The 22,901-nt window shown below is 45.3% G+C and overlaps 1 protein-coding gene across 1 annotated transcript in view; it reads left to right on the forward strand.

The window, feature by feature from the left end:
- PDZRN3 (PDZ domain containing ring finger 3) overlaps positions 1 to 22,901 on the forward strand; it is a 246,620-nt gene that overhangs the window by 218,848 nt on the left and 4,871 nt on the right. Inside the window, exons 4-7 of the mRNA XM_060161340.1 lie at positions 267 to 514; positions 3,646 to 3,733; positions 19,229 to 19,327; positions 20,500 to 20,562. Coding sequence (XP_060017323.1) covers positions 267 to 514; positions 3,646 to 3,733; positions 19,229 to 19,327; positions 20,500 to 20,562 — 498 coding nt within the window. The remainder of the gene's footprint in view (positions 1 to 266; positions 515 to 3,645; positions 3,734 to 19,228; positions 19,328 to 20,499; positions 20,563 to 22,901) is intronic.

The raw sequence follows: 22,901 nt of genomic DNA on the forward strand, positions 1-22,901 counted from the left end.
GGCAAGATGAGAAGGGGATGAAATTGTGTTAAAGACACTCCAGTGGGAAGCCACGCCTTCCCCGCCGTGAGATTTATTATTTCATGCCTGATCTGCACACCTCCAAACCTACCCCCTTCCCACCAGGCATTCCTGGGGAAACCTGAAACAGAGCAGTGAAGTCCTCGGACGCCCGCACGTTTTCCTTTTAGCTGCTTACACACGAAAACCGTCTTTCCGCCTTCTGCTTAATTATAATCCTCTCCCCCTCTACTGTTTTTCGACAGGTTAATGGCAAAGACTTATCCAGAGCCACTCATGACCAGGCTGTGGAAGCCTTCAAGACAGCTAAGGAGCCCATCGTGGTCCAGGTGTTGAGGCGAACGCCACGGACCAAAATGTTCACGCCTCCTTCAGAGTCACAGATGGTGGACACGGGAACCCAAACGGACATCACCTTCGAGCACATCATGGCTCTTACCAAGATGTCCTCGCCCACCCCACCTGTGCTGGATCCCTATCTCTTGCCCGAGGAGTAAGTCACATGGTGATGAATCTTAAATGTGTTAAGTGTGGCACAGAAGTACAGAGAAGTTGGTTTCTTCCCTTCCGTGTGGTGGAAACAATGAACACATCTTACAGTTTTCCCCCAAGTTGCCCGCGTTTCACTTTATTGTTTATAGAGGCAATAAATTGAATCCTGCTCAAAACCGCTCCGACATATTAATTACTTTGTTAGAACCCTGGAGCAGAGTTACTCAAATTATATTCGAAGAACAAAATGACTTAAAATGTCATAAAAGTTGTTTCCGAATAAAATTTAATCACTGCAAATGGCAGTGGGAAGGTTTGGTAGTTCTCACTAGAGGGAATGCTGATGGTTGTTTTAAAGAGACAGCAAAGCAAGTTCTGAGTGTCAAGAGAGCCCAGGAGGTTGTGCCTTCTGCTTTCTTGGGTCTCATTTCAAACCTGGATCCATGGAGTAAATTCACACATGCCTCATATAAGCACTGCAGTTACCGATTAAATAACAGCTGTGATGCAGCGCATCACGTAAATTACTTTACACACGACTCTCCTCTTACCTTACTTACTGCCAGAGATATCAGGTAGTTCAGAGGCTCCGAGTTGGACAAAGCCTAATCTCTAGCTGTGTAACTTGGGTAGTTGATTTCCCTGGGCCTCATTTTCCTTCTATTAAAATGGGATGATAATCATAGTACCCGTCTCGTAGGATTGTTGAAGGATTAAATGAACTCTAATGCGTGGCAGGTTCTCAGCGTGGCATACGGTAAGCGCTGGATAAATGATAGTGGCGATCACTGGTAATTTAGTGATTGATGTAAAATATGGAGGGACAAAAATGAAGAGCCAGAAATTTTCTCAGGTGGACAAGTGGCTTAAAAGATGTCCATTTTAAGGTGGCTTTTCGGATGTGATTTTGCACATCTCTGGACAAGGTGTCCACCTCCCCTTCTTAGCCTCTCTGGTTGATGTTAGAGTCCCTCCTCCCATCTTGCTGCTGGTTCGAATCATTGCCTTGATGCCTTATTTCAAAGGGCATCTCCACCTCTCCTAGGGAGAGCCTCTGAGCAATACCTGTTGGAGTCCTATTAGTAACTCAGTAGCTGGAGTGAGCACACGTTTCCTGTTGTTCTACCAGATTCCAGACAGAGGCTGGCCTCTCATCCCGTGGTTCTGACGGTTAGCTGTCATCAGAACCCAGGGCTAATTCCCCAGGCGTGACAAGGTGAATTGGGTGGCGGGCAGCGTGTAAAGGTAGAGGAGGGGGTGCCCCCCCGCCCCCGATCCCGTCTGACACTCAAAGTGCATAAGGCAGTATGCAGAGAACTGTCACCTCACCCATTTCTCATGACTGTCCCTTCTGTGCCACGAGGAACTGCAGACTCAGCAATGGTACTCCATGAAAGTTGGCAGCTGGATGGAAAGGCAGGTCTGTCCCACCTCAGCGTCCAGCTCTTAACCACAATACTCCATAGCTTGCCAGTTGCTAGGAAACAACTGGACGATTCACTGACTACAGTCATTCAAATCAGTTGTTTGACGTTTTAGACCCAAACTGCCTTTCACATTGATGAGGCCTTTAAGGCTCTCCTGACTCTCGATGTTGAACCGTCACAATGACAGGCCTTTTAGAAGCTAAACCCTTAACTTCCTCTTAAGTCTAGTTAACATGACATGACTCTTCCCCCAAGGGGCATTTTGAGAAATGTCAGAAGAGTGCGGAGGTCAGTGCTCTCCTGCTTCTGGCTGCGAGGTCAGAGGACAGCAGGAGTGTGCATCAGGGCTGAATGGGGGGGGTGGGGGTGGGGCGGGGGGGTTACCTTGAGGCTTGAAAGCCCAGGCCTTCCAGCAGCGTCCTCAGTACTAACAGCCCCTTAAGTGCAGGCAGCATATTTGCCTGATGGGTGCAGAAAATTGAAAGCCAGCCCTCGTTTGAATGACCGCTCATGTCTGGTCTGTTGTTTCAAAACTAAGTGCCTGGGTGAGAAGACCAGAGCCCACTGATTGCCCTGTTGACCTTTGAGAACGCGGAGGTTTGGGTCCCCAGCCAACCATCAGGCTGAAGCTCTCCATCCGCATCTGACACCTTTCAGAGCCACAGACCTGACTGAGCATGTTGTAATTCCCGCTGGCTTTGGTCCTAGAGGTTCCATTAGTGGTGTTTCCAAAGAGCTGGTGGGCTCTGTGAATTGTGCTGTACACTTGTTAACCTAGAGAAATGCAAGCTTCCGTTCTCCTAGGCGTGTGTACACATGTGGGTCTGCATATATACACACATGCATCATATGTGTGCCTGTGTGCACATGTTCTGCATACGTATACGTGTATACTGGGTGATGTCAAATGTATTTCTCGTTGCGAGACAATCAAAGAAGTTTGAAAAGAAACGTCCTGGATGACAGCATAGCAGTTTCAGTTTCACAGCCCTTTGAACCTATCTCAGAGGCCGGCACATGTCTTTAAGTGTTGCCTGAAGTGAAGCTTTTTTCTCCCCAGAGAGAAAATCTAAGAATGAAGCCATGAGCAGTCAATAAGAGTTTGTCTCCCACCTACAGACTGAGTTAGAAATTAGTCACATTGACTCACATGACTAGTGGGCCAGGGAATGAACACTGCAAGCCACGAAGCCAGTCCCTCTCTCACCGTGCATCTTTTTTTTTTTTAACAAGTTTTTTTTCTTGCAGTATAGTTGATTTACAATGTTGTGTTAATTTCTGCTGTACAGCAAAGTGATTCATTATGCATATATATACATTCTTTTTTATATTCTTTTCCATTATGGTTTAATCATAGGATATTGAATATAGTTCCCTGTGCTCTAGAGTGTGGGACCTTGTTGTTGATCCATTCTCCGTATACTAGCTTACGTGTGCTTACCCCAATCTCCCACTCCATCCCTCGCCCTCAACCCGCATCTAAACTCCTTCTTGTGGAGGAAATGGGCTTTAGAGAAGATGGTGGAAATATCGTGAGGGAGGTCCTGACTGTGCCGGGAAACGCAACCAGAGAGAAGTGAACTGAGTAAGGACCTCAGCCTCTGAGAACAGCCCCTGTGGCACTGATGGGCCTTGTGATGGGGTGATGGGAACAGATACTTAGAACTGCAAGCAGGGCCTTAACGGTCTTTCATCTTTTTTTCAGGCATCCCTCAGCCCATGAATACTACGATCCAAATGACTACATTGAAGGCATCCATCAGGAGATGGAGAGAGAGGAGCTGGAGCTGGAGGTAAGAAGCACGTCCCTGGCTCGTTTCAGTAGTCGCTGTGAAGGCTAATACGTCTCTGTCAGCGTGCATTGAGATTACGGATGCTCATGGAATGTCCACCTCTCGTGGATTTCTTTTAGAAGAGCCGCGTTCAGTGGGTTGAGGCCTCCCTGGAACACTGCTTTGCAAGAAGAAGGGCTATTTAATAACCTTTATAGGACAACACTGCTTTTTGAGGATCATTGCGACAAAGCAGAGGTCTTTAAAAAGCTATCAAATATCTCAGGAGCTAGATTTTTGGAGTAGGATGTCGACTTTGTAAATCTTTGATATTTCGTTAACTTTCTAGCAGTGGGTTCTTTAGTTCCATCTTACTTTCTCACACCTTTGAGAATCTGATGGAAGCTGTGGTCTCTCCCTGGAAAAATGCTCCCGTCTCTAAGAGTTTGCATGTGATATCTGGAGGGTCACTGAGTTCCCACAGTATCTGCCGCACGTGGCCCACTCTGCCTTACAGTTGTTTTGTTATATCTGATACACCAGAACCGCTGTTTGCTTTCTCTTTCCCTTTAACTTAAACCCAACTCCTTTAAACTAAGGTCAATTTTTTTCTTTTTTGAATTTTATTTTTTTTGATACAGCAGGTTCTTATTAGTTATCTATTTCATACATATTAGTGTATATATGTCAATCCCGATCTCCCAATTCATCCCCCCACCACCGTTGTCCCCCCCCGCCCCCCCCCCCGCTTTCCCCAACTTGGTGTCCATACGCTTGTTCTCTACATCTGTGTCTCTATTTCTGCCCTGCAAACCGGTTCATCTGTACCAGTTTTCTAGATTCCACGCGTATGCGTTAGTATACGATATTTGTTTTTCTCTTTCTGACCTCCTTCACTCTGTGTGACAGTCTCTGGGTCCATCCACGTCTCTACAAATGACCCAACTGCGTTCCTTTTTAGGGCTAATATTCCACTGTCTTTATATACCACATCTTCTTTATCCATTCGTCTGTCGATGAGCATTTAGGTTGCTTCCTTGACCTGGCTATTGTAAATAGTGCTGCAGTGAACACTGGGGTGCGTGTGTCTTTTGAATTATGGGTTTTTCTGGGTATATGCCCAGTAGTCGGATTCCCTTTTCTCCACACCCTGTCCAGCATTTGTTTGTAGATTTTCTGATGATGCCCATTCTAACCGCTGTGAGGTAATACCCCATTGTCGCTTGGATTTGCATTTCTCTGATAATTAGTGATGTTGAGCATCTTTTCATGTGCCTCTTGGCCATCTGTATGTCTTCTTTGGAGAAATGTCTATTTAGGTCTTCTGCCCATTTTTGGATTGGGTTGTAAACGAAGGAGAATTTTAAAGGAAATGCTGTATCCCTAGCTCAGTCAGAAAATCAGCATCCCTTGACATGAATAGAAGGTGTCCAATCAATACAGCGGACACGAGGCAGTGTTACTAAATCCTGGTGCTTGTCACTGGTACCTGCCCAGCGCTGGCTGCCTGGGGCCCGTTCTCTCCACTGCCTCCTGCTGCCTTTCTCTCTGTCTAAGGAGATGGGCTAGTATCACAGAAGTGGTAAGACTAGCCCAAACTGAGGCTTTCTTCCTAAAGGAAGTAACTTTCTCCACGTGAACTATCTGAGAGCATCTTGCTTTTAGTGGGAGGAGGCCACCCTGAAACGCCTCCCTAGAGCCTTGTTATTCAAAGTGTGGTGCAAAGACTGGGACAGCAGCATGGGGGGGGTTGTGAGAAATACAGAATCTGGGCCCTCAGACGTACAGAATCAGAATCTGCATTTTACCAAGATCCCCAGGTGTTGCGGTGCACAAGTCCCAGGGCCCTTGACCCGGAGGCCCCAGGCCCAGGCAGAGAAGCCCAGGCTTCCATTTGCCCTCGCCCTGAGTCACACGATCGAGGCTCTGTGCGTTTCCTTCATTATGGCGGGAAGCTGTACCTCCGAGCCTCGAATACCACCCACGCCATTGGGGCAGAGTGAAGTCCCGTGGACTAGAGATGACTAAGCCCCTCACGGACATTCAAGACTCTGCTCAGACTTCTTCCTGTTGTTAAACAGAAAGCACAAAGAGAGCCTACGCGCACGCTTACATTCATTTCTGCCCGCCTGCGTTTACTGAGCATATGTTACACGGAATATCCTTTTTGGTGCTAGAAAGGCAAAATCAGCAAGTCATCACCCTGCCTGCCCTTCAGGAGGCCATAGTCCCTTTGGGTCATCAGCCATTAGCTTAGACGTGAGCTTTTCATCTAGAAAACCAAACTGTGGCCATTCTCCATCTATAGCTCCTTTGAGCATCATCACGAAGTACCATGAGTCCATACCAGGCAGGAAGGCTGCTGTTACATTTGGACTTTCGTTTAGAGCCGCTTGGACGTCACCAGGTTATTTCTGTTAACTAAGTGAACCTGGTGGTTTTGGGTGAGCGGCGCGTCCCAAGTTCTGAGGTCAAGATTCAGGGAGGTTCTCTCCGTGGCCCCTCACCAGGAGGGAATCTCCAGGAGAGTGTGTGTATACTTCCAGGAAGGCTCTGTTGCAGAGGCGTGTCTTTGGAACGTCACCGGGTCAGTTCGAGAAGGTTAATGAACAGCAGCACGGCCAAGAGCTGGCATTCCTAAAGCAGACCCAGTTTTCCGGGGGAACGGCGTGTACCATCATCGCCGCTTCCTCGCAAGATTTCTTAGAGCCGTCGACAGTGTGTCCCTGCTAGGTCCCATCAGCCTGTTGGGTCCCCCCACCCAGGCTTGCTGTGAGTAAGGGGGCCAACCTCAGCCCACCACCGCTCCTCGTGTTAAGTTGAAGTAGATCAACATCTGCCCCTTTCGAAAAGGAACCCGTTCCATGGATATTATATAGGAGGAAAATATATGAGTGTTTGGGGATATTATGGAAGCCAATGCACAGAGAAAAACAGATGTTCTCTCTTTTAAAGCACACAAAATGATCATATTTAGGTAAGTGTCAAATCCCTGTTATTGTGAAACTGCTTAGCGTTAAAAGGATTACACCCCAGTATACCCAAGGGTTGAGCCGCCAAATAATTACCCGTAAATTTTCAGGTACGGAACACCTGCTCTGGATCTTCCTGTAGGTAATTAAGACGGAGAAATAGACGTCTGAAGAAGGCTTTTCTTTTTCCTTCGTCTATTGTTTTAATTTCCCAGTTGATTCATCAGTAGCATCCTAGCTGGGCTGTGAAGCTGCCGTCACCTATGCTGTGTCTTGATGATGTCATTTTGAAACCAGAAAGGAAAAGAAAGCTACGCTCTCACCAGGGAGACTAAAACGATCTCCAAACCTGGTTGCATGGTGTAACGTCATAAGATCTCAAGGGAAGCGAGACCGTCCTGGAGGTAATGCAGGCTGTCCCCGCCAACCTATGCCCTTTTCTTTAGCCTTTAAGGCACAGCGCCAGGGCTCCTCCGGGGAACCTTCCCTGGTCGGCCCTACCCTCACTGAGTCAGCTTCCTCACCACCCTCCCGATTTCATCAGCACTTGACCATTCTTTCTCCTGCCACCTGCAGTCAGAACCTGCCCCCTGCTCTTATTTTATCCCCCCAGATCCTGGCCCGGCTCAGTGTGGCTCATCTCCAGCAAAGCTTCCGTACGGCTCTGGCTAAAGCACCCCTCCCCCAGTAGGGCCATTTCCTACTTAGACTCCTTGTGCTCAGACAGCTCCTGGCAGGGGGTAGGCACCCAAGAAACATCTGTTGAATAAAGGAATAAATGCCTTGTGACCCAATCTCACATGTCAGGACCTTGAAGGCAAGTGCAGTCTTCCTAGAGACATCTCTACGTCCCCGACAGTGCCACGCATAGATAACGTGTGGAGATGATTTCAAGAAATATGAACAAGCAGTTCTGGATCGATAAGGTCTTAGAGTTATGCTTCAGTAACCAGTCTTCCTAGAGGTGCAAAAGCCATCGAAATTAGTCTCTGGGACGCCCTCTGATTAAAGTGGCTGTCGTTGAAACAGAAAGCTGGAATCAACCAAGGTGGAACGGCCCCCGTACTTTACTCAATTGAGCTATCGTTTCCATTTCATCTAAAATGTCAGGCTTAGCTGTTCATTTTTATCCAGCCGTCCATCTAGACCGGTAAGCAGCAACAGGACACCAGTGGTGGGGAGGCGTAATCCAGATAATGGTAATCCATTATTCATATGAGTTTGATTAATGGTCGTCTTTGCCATCTTATCTCCATCATCACAGACAGATATGTATTGATGCCCTCTGTGCTTTCCATGAGGTGCTCAATTGTGGAAGGTTCTGCGTCTAGCTTGGAGTGAGAATGAAATGTTGAGAATTTACTAACCACTCAATAAGCTGGAGGAACGGCAGTTTCCACCGAGCCCCAAGATATTGTCTCTGGGGATAAGATGGTAGAAGAGCCGAGAAGTTTCAGAGAAGTGAAGTGACTTTCCTAGGGCAGCCTGGCTTGCTAATGGCAGAGCCACGTTTATTTTTCGTTTGGATCTTTAGTCTGCCTTGGAATCTCAAGCGAATTCAGTTTTATTGAGCACCTACCATGCGCGGTATATAAGGCTAGACGCTGCTTTTAGTGCACAATTCAACTACTACTGCGTTACTGTAATTAATCTTCTTTATGAGCAGCCAAGGTAAAACCTAAATCTATACAGATCCCAAGACGGTATCGGCTCTTAACAGTGTTGTATTTCCAGAGCTTCTGAAAACCTCTTACGGTTCACTCTTTGCTTAACTGTTAGCAACCAGGCTCTTCTCTATGATGTGCAACCATCCCCTGGAAATGCAGTGACCACAACTAAGTCATAGTGGGGTTTTTTTGGTGGTGTTCTATTTTTTTTTTTTTTCCTGTCAAGAGATTAACCATGTTTAATTCTGGGTGATAAGAATATAAATGATCATTCCCTTCTTTGCACTTTTCTGAATTTAATTTTTTCTACTTTAAAATCTTTTTAATTTTAAAAAAATTTTTATTTTACATTAGAGTACAGTTGATGAACAATGTTGTATTAGTTTCAGGTAGACACAGCAAAGGGATTCAGTTATACAGATACATGTGTCTATTCTTTTTCAAATTCTTTTTCCATTTAGGTAATTACAGAATAGTGAGCCAAGTTCTCTGTGCTATACAGTAGCTCCTTATTGGTTATCTGTTTTAAATATAGCAGTGGGTACGTGTCAATCCCAGACTCCCACTCTATCCCTCCCCCGCACCTCTTCCCCCGGTAACCGTAGTTCATTCTCTAAATCTGTGAGGCGGTTTCTGTTTTGTAAAGAAGTTCATTTGTATCATTCTTTTTAGATTCCGCATATCAGCAATATCATATGATATTTATCTTTCTCCGTCTGACTTACATCACTTAGTATGATAATCTCCAGGTCCATCCATGTTGCTGCAAATGGCATTATTTCATTCTTTTTAATGGCTGAGTAACATTTCATTGTATATATGTACTGCACCTTCTTTATCCATTCATCTATCGATGGACATTTAGGTCACTTCCATGTCTTAGCTATTGTAAACAGCCCTGCAGTGAACATTGGGGTGCATGTATCTTTTCGAACCATGTTATTCTCCGGATGTATGCCCAGGAGTGGGATTGCTGGATCATACGGTAGCTCTCTTTTTAGTTTTTTAATGAACCTCCATACTGTTCTCCATAGTGGCTGCATCAATTTACATTCCCACCAACAGTGTAGGAGGGTTCCCTTTTCTCCACACCCTCTCCAGCATTCATTGCTCTTAGGCTTTTTGATGATGGCCATTCGGACTGGTGTGAGGTAATATCTCATTGTAGTTTTGATTGCATTTCTCTAATTAGTGATGTTGAGCATCTTTTCATGTGCCTCTTGGCCATCTGTATGTCTCCTTTGGAGAAACGTCTATTTAGGTCTTCTGCCCATTTTTTGATTCGGTTGCTTGTTTTTTTGATATTGAGTCACATGAGCTGTTTGTAAATTTTGGAGATTAACGCCTTGTTAGTCGCATCGTTTGCAAATATTTTTTCCCATCCTGTGGGTTGTCTTTTCGTTTTGTTTACGGTTTCCTTTGATGTGCAAAAGCTTCTGAGTTTAATTAGGTCCCATTTGTTTATTTTTGTTTTTATTTCCATTACTCTAGGAGACAGATCAAAAAGGATCTTGCTGCAATTTATGGCAAAGAGTGTTCTGCCTATGTCTTCCTCTAAGAGTTTATAGTATCTGGTCTTACATTTAGGTCTTTAATCCATTTTGAGTGTGGTGTTGGAGAGTGTTCTAATTCTTCTACATGTAGCGGTCCAGTTTTACCAGCACCATTTATTGAAGAGATTGTCTTTTCTGCAGTGTATAGTCTTGCCTCCTTTGTCATATATATATTGACCATAGGTGTGTGGGTTTATCTCTGGGCTTTCTATCCTCTTCCATTGAGCTAGGTTTCTGTTGTTGTGCCGGTACCATCCTGTTTTGATGACTGTAACTTTGAAGTATAGTCTGAAGTCAGGGAGCCTGATTCCTCCAGCTCCAGTTTTCTTTCTCAAGATTGCTTTGGCTATTCAGGGTTTTTTGTGCCTCCATACAAATTTTAGGATTTTTTGTTCTAGTTCTGTGAAAAGTGCCTTTGGTAGTTTGACAGGGATTGCATTGAATCTGTAGATTGCCTTGGGTGGTATAGTCATTTTCACAATATTGATTCTTCCAATCCAAGAACATGCTATATCTTTCCATCTGTGTGTCATCTTCGATTTCTTTCATCGGTGACATAGTTTTCAGTGTACAGGTCTTTTGCCTCCTTAGGTAGGTTTCTTCCTAGGTAGTTTATTCTTCTTGATGCGATGGTAGATGGGATTGTTTCTTTAATTAGTCTTTCTGATCTTTCATTGTTAGTGTATAGAAACGCAACAGATTGCTGTGTATTAATTTTGTATCCTGCAATTTTACCAAACTCATTAATGAGCTCTAGTGGTTTTCTGGTGGCAACTTTAGGATTTCGTATGTATAGTATCATGTCATCTGCGAACAGTGTCAGTTTTACTTCTTCTTTTCCAATTTGGATTCCTTTTATTTCCTTTTCTTCTCTGACTGCCATGGCTAGGACTTCCAAAACTATGCTGAACAAAAGTGGTGAGAGTGGACATCCTTGTCTTGTTCCTGATCTTAGAGGAAATGCTTTCAGTTTTCCACCACTGAGAATGATGTTTGCTGTGGGTTTGTCATATACGGCCTTTATTATGTTGAGGTATGTTTCCTCTGTGTACACTTTCTGGAGAGTGTTTATCATAAGTGGGTGTTGAACTTTGTCAAAAGCTTTTTCTGCATCGCTTGAGATGATCGTGTGGTTTATATTCTTCAGTTTGTTGATGTGGTGTATCACACCGATTGATTTGCGTATATTGAAGAATCCTTGCATCCCTGGGATAAATCCCACTTGCTCATGGTGTACGATCCTTTTAATGTTTTGGTGGATGGGGATTGCTACTATTTTGTTGAGGATTTTTGCACCTGGGTTCATCTGTGATATTGGCCTGTAATTTTCTTTTTTTGTGTGTGGTATGAGTGATGGTGGCCTCATAGAGTGGGTTTGGGAGTGTTCCTTCCTCTGCACGTTTTTGGAACAGTTTCAGAAGGGTAGCTGTTAAGTCTTCTCTAAATGTTTGAGAGACTTTGCCTCTGAAGCCATCTGGTCTTGGACTTCTGTTTGTTGGAAGATTTTTAATCACAGTTTCAATTTCACTACTTGTGTGATTAGTCTGTTCATGTTTTCTATTTCTTCCTAGTTCAGTCTTAGAAGGTTGTACCTTTCTAAGAATTTGTCCATTTTTTTCCAAGTTGTCCATTTTATTGGCATATGGTTGCTTGTAGCAGTCTCTGATGATCCTTTGTATTTCTGTGGTGGTGTCAGTTGTAACTTCTTTTTCATTTGTAATTTTATTGATCTGAGCCCTCTGTTTTTTTTCTTGATGAGTCTGGCTAGAAGTTTATCAATTTTGTTTGTCTTTTTAAAGAACCGTCTTTTAGTTTCATTGATCTTTGCTGTTGTTTTCTTCATCTCTATTTCATTTATTTCTGCTCTGATCTGTATGATATCTTTCCTTCTACGAACTTTGGGTCCTGTTTGTTCTTCTTTCTCTAGTTGCTTTAGGTGTAAGCCTAGGTTGTTTATTTGAGATTCTTCTTGTTTGCTGAGGTGAGATTGTATTGCTACAAAGTATACTCTCAGAATTGCTTTTTCTGCATTCCATAGGTTTTGGATCATTGTGCTTTTCATTTTCATTTGTCTCCAGATATTTTTTGATTTCCTCTTTGATCTCTTCAGGGATCCAGTGGTTGTGGAGTAGCATATTGTTGTTTGGCCTCCACGTGTTTAGTGTTTCACAGTTTTTTTTCTTGTAGTTGATTTCTAGTCTCATAGTGTTGTCATCGGAAAAGGTGCTTGATGTGATTTCAGTTTTCTTAAATTTACTGAGGCTTGCTTTGTTGGCCTAGCATGTGATCAGTCCTGGAGAATGTTCCATGGGCACTTGTGAAGAATGTGTATTCTGTTGTTGTTGGATGGAGTGTCCTATAAATATCAATTAAGTCCATCTTGTTTAATGTATCATTTAAAGCTTGTGTTTCCTTATTTATTTTCCTTTTGGATGATCTGTCCATTGGTGAAAGTGGGGTGTTAAAGTCCCCTACTATGATTGTGTTACTGTTGATTTCCTCTTTTATGGTTTTGGCATTTGCCTTATGTATTGAGGTGCTCCTATGTTGGGTGCAAGAATATTTACAATTGTTGTTATCTTCTTTTTGGATTGATCCCTTGATCATTGTGTCGTATCCTTCTTTGTCTCTTGTAACGGTCTTTATTTTAAAGTCTATTTTGTCTGATATGAGTATTGCTACTCCAGCTTTCTTTGGATTTCCATTTGCATGGAATACCTTTTAGCATCCCCTCACTTTCAGTCTGTACCTGTCCCTCGATCTGAAGTGGGTGTCTTGTAGATAGCAATATATCCAGGTCTTGTTTTTATATCCATTCAGTGAGCCTGTGTCTTTTGGTTGGAGCACTTAATCCATTTACGTTTAAAGTAATTATCGATATGTATGTTCCTACTGCCATTTTGTTAACTGTTTTGGATTTGTTTTTGTGAGTCTTTTTTCTTCCCTTCCTCTTTTGTTCTCTTGTGATTGGATGACTAACGTTAGTGTTGTGTTTGGATTCCTTTGTCTTTTGTGTGTGTGTGTCTATTGTAGATTTTCAGTTTGCAGTTTCCATGAGGTTTTGATACAGCAGTGTATATATACACAAGATTGCGTTACGTTGCTGGTCTTTTAATTTCAAATGCATTTCCAATCTCCTGCATTTGTGCTCTCCTCTTCTCACCATTGCTGGTTTTGATATCATATTTGTGTGTGGATGATTTCCTACATTTACTGTATGTTTGCCTTTACTGAAGAGCTTTTCTATTCATAATTTTCTTGTTTCTAGTTGTAGCCTTTCCTTTTCTACCGAGAGAAGTTGCTTTAGCATTTGTTGTAAAGTTGGTCTGGTGGTGCTGAATTCTCTTAGCTTTTGCTCGTCTGTAAAGCTTTTGATTTCTCCATCAAATCTGAATGAGGGTCTTGATGGGTAGAATATTCTTGGTTGTCGGGTCTTCCCTTTCATCACTTTAAATATATCGTGCCACTCCCTTCTGGCCTGCAGAATTTATGCTGAGAAATCAGCTGATACCGTTATGGGAATTCCCTTGTGTGTTATTTGTTGCTTTTCCCTTGTTGCTTTTAATATCTTTTTCTATGTCTTTAATTTTTGTCAGTTTGATTGCTGTGTGTCTCGGTGCTTTCCTCCTTGGGTTTATCCTGCCTGGGACTCTCTGCACTTCCTGGACTTGGGTGACTATTTCCTGTCCCATGTTAGGGAAGTTTTCAGCTATTAATGCTTCCAGTATTTCCTCAGGTCCTTTCTCTCTCCTCCTTCCAGGACCCCTGTAATGTGAATGTTGGTGTGTTCATTGTTGTCCCAGAGGTCTCTGAGACTGTCTTCATTTCTTTTCATTCTTTTTCCTTCTGTTCCGTGGCAGTGATTTCCATCATTCTGTCTTCTAGTTCACTTATCCATTCTTCTGCATCAGTTATTATGCTGTTTGTTCCTTCTAGTGTATTTTTCATTTCAGTTACTGTATTGTTCATCTCGGTTTGTTTGCTCTTTAGTTCTTCAAGGTCTTTGTTAAACATTTCTTGCATCTTCTTGATCTTGATCTGTGCCTCCATTCTTTTTCTGAGATCTTGGATCATCTGTACTATCATTACTCTAAATTCTTCTTCGGGTAGATTGCCTATCTCCACTTCACTTAGTTGTTCTTCTGGGGTTTTATCTTGTTCCTTCATATGGGACATATTCCTGTGCCATGTCATTTTGTCTAACTTTCTGTGATTGCGGTTTCCATTCCAGGCTGCAGGGTTGTAGTTTTCCTTGCTTCTGCTGTCTGCCCCCTGGGGGAGGAGGCTGTCTGAGAGGCTTGTGCAGGCTTCCCAGTGGGAGGCAGTGGTTCCTGCCCACTGGTGCGTGGAACTGGGTCTTGTCCTTCTGGCGGGTAGCTATGGCCATGCCAAGGGGCATGCCTAGAGGGCTGTAGGCTCAGGAAGACTTTATGCAGGCTGTCTGCTGATGGGTGGGGCTGTGTTCCTGCCCTGCTGGTTGTTTAGCCTGAGGCATCCCAGCACTGGAGGCTGCAGGCTGTTGGGTAGGGCCAGCACTTGGTAAGAAAATGGCAGCCTCCAGGAGGGCTCAAGCCAATAAGTACTCCTCAGAACTGCCGCCACCAGTGTCTTTGTACCCTCAGTGAGCCACAACCAATGCCCGTCTCTGCAGGAGACCCTCCAATACTAGCAGGTAGGTCTTGCCCAGAGTCTCATGAAGTCACTGCTTTTTTCCCTGGCTCCTAGTTCGCACAGGACCCTGTGTGTGCCCTCCAAGAGTGGACTTACCGTTTCCTACTGTCCTGTGGAATTCCTGCAGTCAAACCCTGCCAGACTCTCTGAGGGCTCCTTCCTCTTGTAACCAGACCCCCAGGCTGAGGAGCCTGACGTAGGACTCAGAATTTTCACTCCTGTGGGAGAACGTCTGTGGTGTAATTATTTTCCCGCTTGTGAGTCGCCCCCCACCCCCGGTGGGTATGGGATTTGATTTTATAGCAGTTGCACCCCCTCCTACCATCTTGTGGCTTCTTTGTCTTTGGATGTAGCATATCTTTTTTTGGTAGTTTCCAGGGGTTTTTTGGTCCATGGTTGTTGAGCAGTTAGTTGTGATTTGGTTGTTTTTTGTAGGAAGCCGTGAGCTGACATCCTTCTACTCCACAGTCTTGTCTCTGTCCTCATGTGGGTTGTAAGTGACACTTTTCCAACTTCTGTTTACAGTTCCCAAGAAGATCCAGGTAACAAAAGGAAATACTATAGCCCATGCTATCTTAACATCATTGTCAAGTACATACCTAGAGTAAACCCCAGAGTAATACCCTGTGCTTGGTTTGTTTGCTTGTTTTATAAATTTATTTATTTATTTATTTTTGGCTGCGTTGGGTCTTTGTTGCTGCGCACGGGCTTTCTCTAGTTGCCGCGAGCAGAGGCTGCTCTTCATTGTGGTGCGTGGGCTTCTCGTCGCGGTGGCTTCTCGTTGCGGAGCATGGGCTCTAGGAGCACGGGCTTCAGTAGTTGTGGCTCGTGGGCTCTAGAGCGCAGGCTCAGTAGTTGTGGTGCACGGGCTTAGTTGCTTCGCGGCATGTGGGATCTTCCCGGACCAGGGCTCGAACCTGTGTCCCCTGCATTGGCAGGCGCATTCTTAACCACTGCGCCACCAGGGAAGTTCCCCTGTGCTTTATTATTACCGAAAATGTGCTTTACCGGCATCTGTTTATCCAGTACCACACATCCTTTTTAGAACCAGACCACTTCCAAGATAGAAAGCGGCTCCTAAAGGACTGCCCTTAAAGTAGAATTGCGCTCCCCTTCTTGAGTCTGGTTTAAAGGATCGAGTGCTAAAGTTGTGCTTGGCAGCCAGCTGGAATTGGGGTGAGGCGTGGGGCTTGGACATCCTCAGGCGAGTGTTTGTTTCAGATTGGAGTTGGCTCCTCCCATGCACTGCCCTGACACACAGCATATGCCTCAGGCCGCAGCCAGGCCTGGGCTTCTCCTCCGCAGCAAGGACGTAAATTGGCCATTGCAGTTTTTAAGTCAAGTCTATCCAAAGTGAGAATGTGAGTGTCCCCATGACAGCCTGTCCTGGGAAATTTTGCAGTGGGATTTAAAGGCTCAGTGCACTGCTGGGCCGTATATCATTCTGCTAGAGTGAGGAAGCGTTGTTTTCAGAATATCAGTGACTGCAAACAGACCTGGTAATCAGAACGTCTTCTCTACCAGGCAGAAATGTCATCTTCACCAACACGTGTTGTATGTAACGTAAGTCCAAACAGCATTTATGGGGAATCTATGACTAATTTTCGAACCACATATGGGGTTAACGGCAGCATATAAAAAGGGTTTAAGTAAGGAAGAGCGTAAGATACTGTTCTTGATTAATTATCAGTGATTCAGGTGAAAATACTTTAAAGCAACAAATGTTTTAGGATCTCTTCCACGCCAACCTGCTGTTTTGTTCTAAGAAAGTTGTCTCTTGTTATAATAGTAGTTCTTCCAATTTCTGTCCATCAAAATATTGACAAAAAATAGAGCAGGAGTGCTTTTCAAGTTAGGTTTTGATCAAAATCCTATTGATTGTAGATAGCAGACTGCACACAGTTTGGGGACTAGGCCAAATGCATGAAATCTTTTCTTACGTGTCGGACCTTCATCTGTCACATTCCCTATGAGTCTTCCTTTTTCCTACTTGAATACTCCTAGTACGTCATGCTGCTTTTTCCCCAAGACATCAGTTCCAGACTTTTCACTTTCCCGAGTTCTTAAATGGAGCCCTCAATCCTACACGTGTATTACAGAGTCATGCTTCTCAGACTCTCGGCGGTCAAAGACCCGGGGGGACCAGGTTAGCCGGTTGGTTTAATTTTTAACATGTCACTGACCAATACGTGATTCTGCCACGAGTGACTCCATAGCTCACCCCTTGCCACTTCAGCTCAGTGGTACCTGACGCAGTCTTACACCGTGGTCAGTGAGACAAGTCTGCTAATCCTATCCTTGGCTATCATGACAGCATCCAAGTGCTATAAAATTTCTAAACACTGCCCTCATTTTCCGCACCTACCTCGCCGTGACCTTGAAGCAAACTTTGAGTCATAGTAGAGCGAAGCCCAGTGGAGCTCTGGTATCTTCTGACCTTTCTTAAGAGCTGTTCACCTTGGTGGCCAATCATTCAGTGAAAACGATAACCTGTAGTATCGCTTTTATTCTGGGAAAAGTCATATCACAATGTTTATTATCTTTCTAAGTTTTCTTCTTTCAGCCTCTCCAGTTACCCTTCTCTCTGCTTTGGTTGCACGTGAACTTGTTCCAGAACCGGCTGGCTTCCACCTTGAAGCCAGGGCTCTGTAGCAGCAGTGGGGCTGCAGCGGTGGATGGAGAGACAAACGAGTAATCGGGAAGTTCCACGGATTTACGCTGCCTCTTAGGAAGCGCCGAGACGGAGGAGGTCTTCCCTTTAGCCTGCACCCAGATGAGGTGCAACCTGAGACAGAGACTTGGGCATGCGTTTGAAACATGAGGATGCTGTGGGCCTAGTGTATTTGCGGTGTGCCACCGGGTTATTCCAAAGTACCTGGAAAGTTATGCGCCCTCGTGGTTAAACTCGCGCTACCTCTTCGATTGCTTAGCCTTTTTCTCAAAACAACGAGAAACGAAATTTCCATCCAACTCCACTAAATTATCAGAAATTAATGGGATTTCATTTAAGGGAAACGTGCCAGGTTGCTAAAGCTATAATGAGGACGTCATTGAATTAATTCACAGGTCAATATTCAGAAAATAAAATGATCTTATTGGGGGGCACGAGAAATACACGCACTCGGCTGCTGCAGACCACGGCTGTGACTTCCGGCAAGAAGCTGCCTGCACGTCTTGTACTGCGGTTTTCCGTGGACTGTCTCTGGGCCCGTCACTGTGCTGAGAGCTCGGCAGTCTCGTCTCAGTGACTCTTCACCCTGTCCAAGCGGCAGGGTGACATGCGCCAGTGAGGAAGCAGGCTCAGATATGGTAACGAGCCCGTGAAACCCCGTGATGAAGCTGCTAGAAAAAGCTAGAGTTGGGATCTGCACACAGGTCTTTGAGCCTCATCTCTTAAGCACCACACTATACTCTACACATCAGCCGGAAAGCCTGCTGAAAGTATCCAGCAGATCATGGCAGTCTTCACTTTAAAAGTTTTCCAAGGCTTCCCGTGATGCTGAAATCAAATCTGAGCTCCCCGACGCTGGCCCGTTGGCCCCACTGCCTGGCTATGCTCAGCCTGCCTCGCTCTTCCTCGTTCACAGGGCGTCAGCCCTCCTGGCCCCAGGGCCTTTGCACCTCCTGTTCTTCTGGTCTCGAAAGTATCCATGGTATTGGGCACCCAGGGGAGGGTTCCGTAAGTATCTGCTATGTAACTGTGTTGAGCTTTGACCACAAAAACAACTGTGCCCTCACCAAGAAGAGCCGGGAGAGAGAAGATATTTCCAGAGACCGACCCCATCTCAGAGCTCCAGCTGGTTGGCAAGCAGCTAACACTAAACACCAGACCGGGGCCTCTGCCTGAGAACTTATCATCGGGCAGCCCTTGGCCCTTCGTGCTGCCGCGTCTCGTGTGGGTGGTTGGCAGGATGGGCGGAAAGGGAGACTTGGCCCGTGAACGCTTTCAGAGAAGCACGCCACTTCCTCCAGGGGTCCAACAGTTTTCAAAGTTCTGACTTCATTCCAAAGTGCAGGTTAATTGGCAAATACAGTGGCGTTCCCTGTGCCCTTGTGTCTCGCGTTTGGGCTCGCTTTGCTTTTACTTAATTTGCTGTAATAGCGGCGGAAACTAATTTCTCGACTGTAAATATCACAGCTGTTGGGGAAAGCATTAATTGCGTGCTATCACGTTACCCTCCTTCCTTGGATCAATTTATGTGTAGTCTGTTTGCAAGTTCTGTTACTGTGCATATTAACAGAACACAACGGGAAATAATCTCACCACACACATTGGAGGCATCTGTACTGAAATGGCTGGATGGGTTGGGGTTTGGAAATATTCTTGTTTGTGGCAGACATTGAAAGAATGCTTTTTCAAAGCCTGACCCCAGAAGTCTTGACGCTGAGTGAAATATGGGTAATTTTTCTTTGGGGGGATCAATACAATAACTATTTTCAAAATGACTTTATATTGACTGAAAGGTCAGAAATGCCCGGGGCATTGATCCCATGCCCGTAATCACTTTTTTGTTTAGTAAGTTAACCGCTCTGCCCACATCCAATGCGAAGAAATCCAGTTCATCATTTAAACGAAATGTTTTTTAAAGCATTGGACGTCCTCCCAGCCCTGCCTGCCGGGGTCTCACAGGGAAATGCCCTTTCTTTGTCTAGGAAGTGGATCTCTACAGAATGAACAGCCAGGACAAGCTGGGCCTCACAGTATGCTACCGGACGGACGATGAAGATGACATTGGGATCTATATAAGCGAGGTATCGGGGCTGATTTTTTATAACTGTCGTAGCAAGAGCAAGAGAGTTGGTCTCTTTTTTGCCTTTTATGTGTCAACCAACCTTAACTCTGGCTCACGGAGATGTCTGTGGAAAGACGCAGACAGATTTCTTCGTCCCCTTTATCACGCTCCATGGAGTGACGTCTTTACATAGGGGTTAAGTCCTAATGTTGGCACATAAGACAAAACTACCCTTCAGAAGCCTGCAAATCGGCCATAAAATGGAGCCGTGTACATGGCTTCACGTGTTCAACCCCGAGGGAAGAGCAGATTCACATTTCCCTTCTCGTGTTCATTGAATGGGATGGGGGAGGGCATCACTTACACTTTTTAAAGTATTTCTGTGTCTGTTTCTCTTTTTTCTTTGCTTTTGGTGCGGTGTGTACAGTTGAATTCACGTTAGTTTAGTGCAACTTCAAAGTACATAGACGGAAGCTATCTTTATCTTCCCAGAGGAGACAATGCAAAGCAACTGATTTCAGGATGGATACCTTACCACGCATTGCCCTCTTTGCAAGCCCAGAAACCCCATTTTGTCAGGAAATGAAATCCATCCCCATGGGATGAATCAAGGGATGTGTCTGCTAGGCTTACTAATTATCCCTTGGGGTATACTTCGCCCACCAAGCTTAAGTTGGCCCATCATGACTGCATTTCGGGGGTGTCTCTCCCAAACGCAATCCCACTTGTCTCAATTATATTTCATTTTTAAAATTACTTTCCAAACTTCAATATACCCATTTGGTAAAATAATTAAGTTGCTTTAATTATTTTAAAGGTTGCTAGCCCACATGTTGAAGGGTACCCTTTAACCTGTTCTCCAGCACACTTTTGCTTTTCATTCCTGTGCATGCAACAGGAGTCAGCTGTGCCTCTTCATCCCCTCAGGTCACCAGGGTCTGTGCGCACTGCTGTGTAGCAGGGTTGCCGTGCAAGGATCCCGGAACACAGCCTGGAAAGGGCTTGGAAACAGATCAGTCCCTGTTCGTCTCCCTCTGCATGACCCTAAGTCTTGTTTATTTCGGCACAAAACGAAAACAGAGGGACAAGCACGACCATGTGTTAGAGGCAGACTTTGGAAAGGGCCGTTGTTTATTTTCGTGCGTGTTTAAGTTACCCCCTCGGTGCTGAGATGTCTGCTGTGTGTTTCAGATCGACCCGAACAGCATCGCGGCCAAGGATGGGCGCATCCGAGAAGGAGACCGCATCATCCAGGTAGGTCGGCCTCCTCTGTTTATCACTGAAGAGCAAACTGGTTCTCATTAATAGCTTTGGGGTGGAAATGCAGAAGTTAACAAACAGGGGGTCGCAAATATCGGGTGTGTGGTGAGGCCAGAGAAGGTAATGGCCGAAGTACAAGCTATGGAAAATACCTGGCAACAGGGTGTGGTGAGGCGTGAGACAAACTGGAGAGGATGCCTGCCCCACCTAAGCAGGAAGGCTGCCCCCAGCGCTTTGCAGCATATGAGCCAGCTCATCTCCTTTCCTTGCCCTTCTCTTTGGGCCACAGACAACACATTAGTGGGCCAGAAGATCAGGCCCACAGTTCTTGTGAAACAAAATAATGCTCATTTGAGCTTTCTCGGATGGATTAATTTTGGACCGAACATTTCAAGTTTGAGCCGGCTTTTAAACTCCATGACTCAGCATTTAACTAGTATATGCCATGGCTTTTAAGAGTAGTTTCTTGGGCTTCCCTGGTGGCGCAGTGGTTGAGAGTCCGCCTGCCGATGCAGGGGACACGGGTTCGTGCCCCGGTCCGGGAAGATCCCACATGCCACGGAGCGGCTGGGCCCGTGAGCCATGGCCGCTGAGCCTGCGCATCCGGAGCCTGTGCTCCGCAACGCGAGAGGCCACAGCAGTGAGAGGCCCGCATACCGCAAAAAAAAAAAAAAAAAAAAAAAGAGTAGTTTCTTTATCTGTAAAGGATACCTGTTGCTCTTTCGAGTCAAACTGAGACCCGTCTTTTTTTCCCTTTAATTGTCTTTTAATTTAAGCTTTATTTTTTTTAACAAATAACATTTTTTATTGAAGTACAGTTGATTTACAATGTTGCGTTAGTTACAGCTGTAAAGTGACTCAGTTATACATGTGTATACGTTCTATTATTTTCCATTAAGGTTTAATCACGGGAGATTGGGTATAGTTCCCTGTGCTACACACAGTGTAGGACCTTGTTGTTTATCCATTCTCTATATATACCAGTTTGCCTCTGCTAATCCCAGACTCCCAATCCAAGCCTCTCCCCCCCTCGTCCCCCTTGGCAACCACCTGTCTGTTCTCTGTGTCCGTGAGTCTGTTTCTGCTTCAGAAACAGGTTTATTTGTGTCATATTTTAGGTTTCACGTATGAGTGCCATCATAAGATAGTTGTCTTTCTCTTTCTGACTTCCTTCACTTAGTATGATAATCTCTAGTTGCATCCACGTTGCTGGAAAAGGCATCGTCTCATTCTTTCTTTTTGATGGCTGAGTAATATTCCATTGTCTGTGTGTACCGTGCCTTCTTTATCCATTCATCTGTCCATGGACGTTTAGGTTGCTTCCATGTCTTGGCTGTTGTAGCAAACAGTGCTTCAGTGAACACTGGGGTGCGTGTGTCTTTTGGAATTCATTATAGTTTTGTCTGGATATATGCCCAGGGGTGGCACTGCTGGATCACATGGCAAATTCTATTACAGTCTTTTTTAATCTCACAGAAATGGAGAGGCTCTGGTTCATGGGTAGAAGACTTAGCTTCTACCTCTGCTCATTCCTCTCTTCGCATTTCGAATCCACTGTGTTTAGACGTATCACTGCCTACCTCCCTGCGAGTAATTTTCGTTTCCTTTTGCCACTGCTTATTCTTACACTTGCCCTGACTTCAGCCCGGACTGTCATTCCTGACGGGGCTGAACCCTCAGGAGTAACGGCCTTTTCAGCGGCTCTAGTTTTCCACTGGCATCTGCCCTTGGCCACGGAAGCACTGAGTTCCTTATCTGGCCCTCCCCGCCTCCCTGCCTGCCACACCTCCCCTCGTTGACCGAGAGCCATCACCCCCTTTGCTGCCCGTTCCTTCACTGGCATAGAGAGTCGAGGGCAGGCTCCCCTTCCAGCTCCATGGAACCATTGCCGTGTACCCTGGAGCTGAGACCTCCAGACCAGCAGAGCTCGAAGGTGACAGGACAGGAAGCCAGAATCCTTCCAGAGAGTGATCAGGCGTGATGGTGAGAGACTCCCTCCCGCTTGACCTTGTGTCCCACCTTAAAACATTCAAGTGTGAAACTGGGAACACAGAACACGCTGCATAATTCCAGCACGCTCACGTACAACCCCCAGTGCTGCTTTTTCCTCCGATATTATCTGAAAATTAGCTGTAGTCACGCTTTAGTAGATTCCATTTAGACTCCTGCCTGAGTATATTTAATTACGTGTCATTAAATTGCTTAGATGTTTTCCCTCTTCACAACGCTGTGATTTTTCTCAGGGCTGCCTTTTGGAGTCCCAGCTACTTCTGTTCACGTAGCCTCCGCCTGGGCACTACGCCCGTGGAGGCTGTCATGTAGCCCAGAGACAC

The sequence above is a fragment of the Lagenorhynchus albirostris genome, chromosome 10, assembly GCF_949774975.1.
Source record: "Lagenorhynchus albirostris chromosome 10, mLagAlb1.1, whole genome shotgun sequence".
Classification (NCBI taxonomy): Eukaryota; Metazoa; Chordata; class Mammalia; order Artiodactyla; family Delphinidae; genus Lagenorhynchus; species Lagenorhynchus albirostris.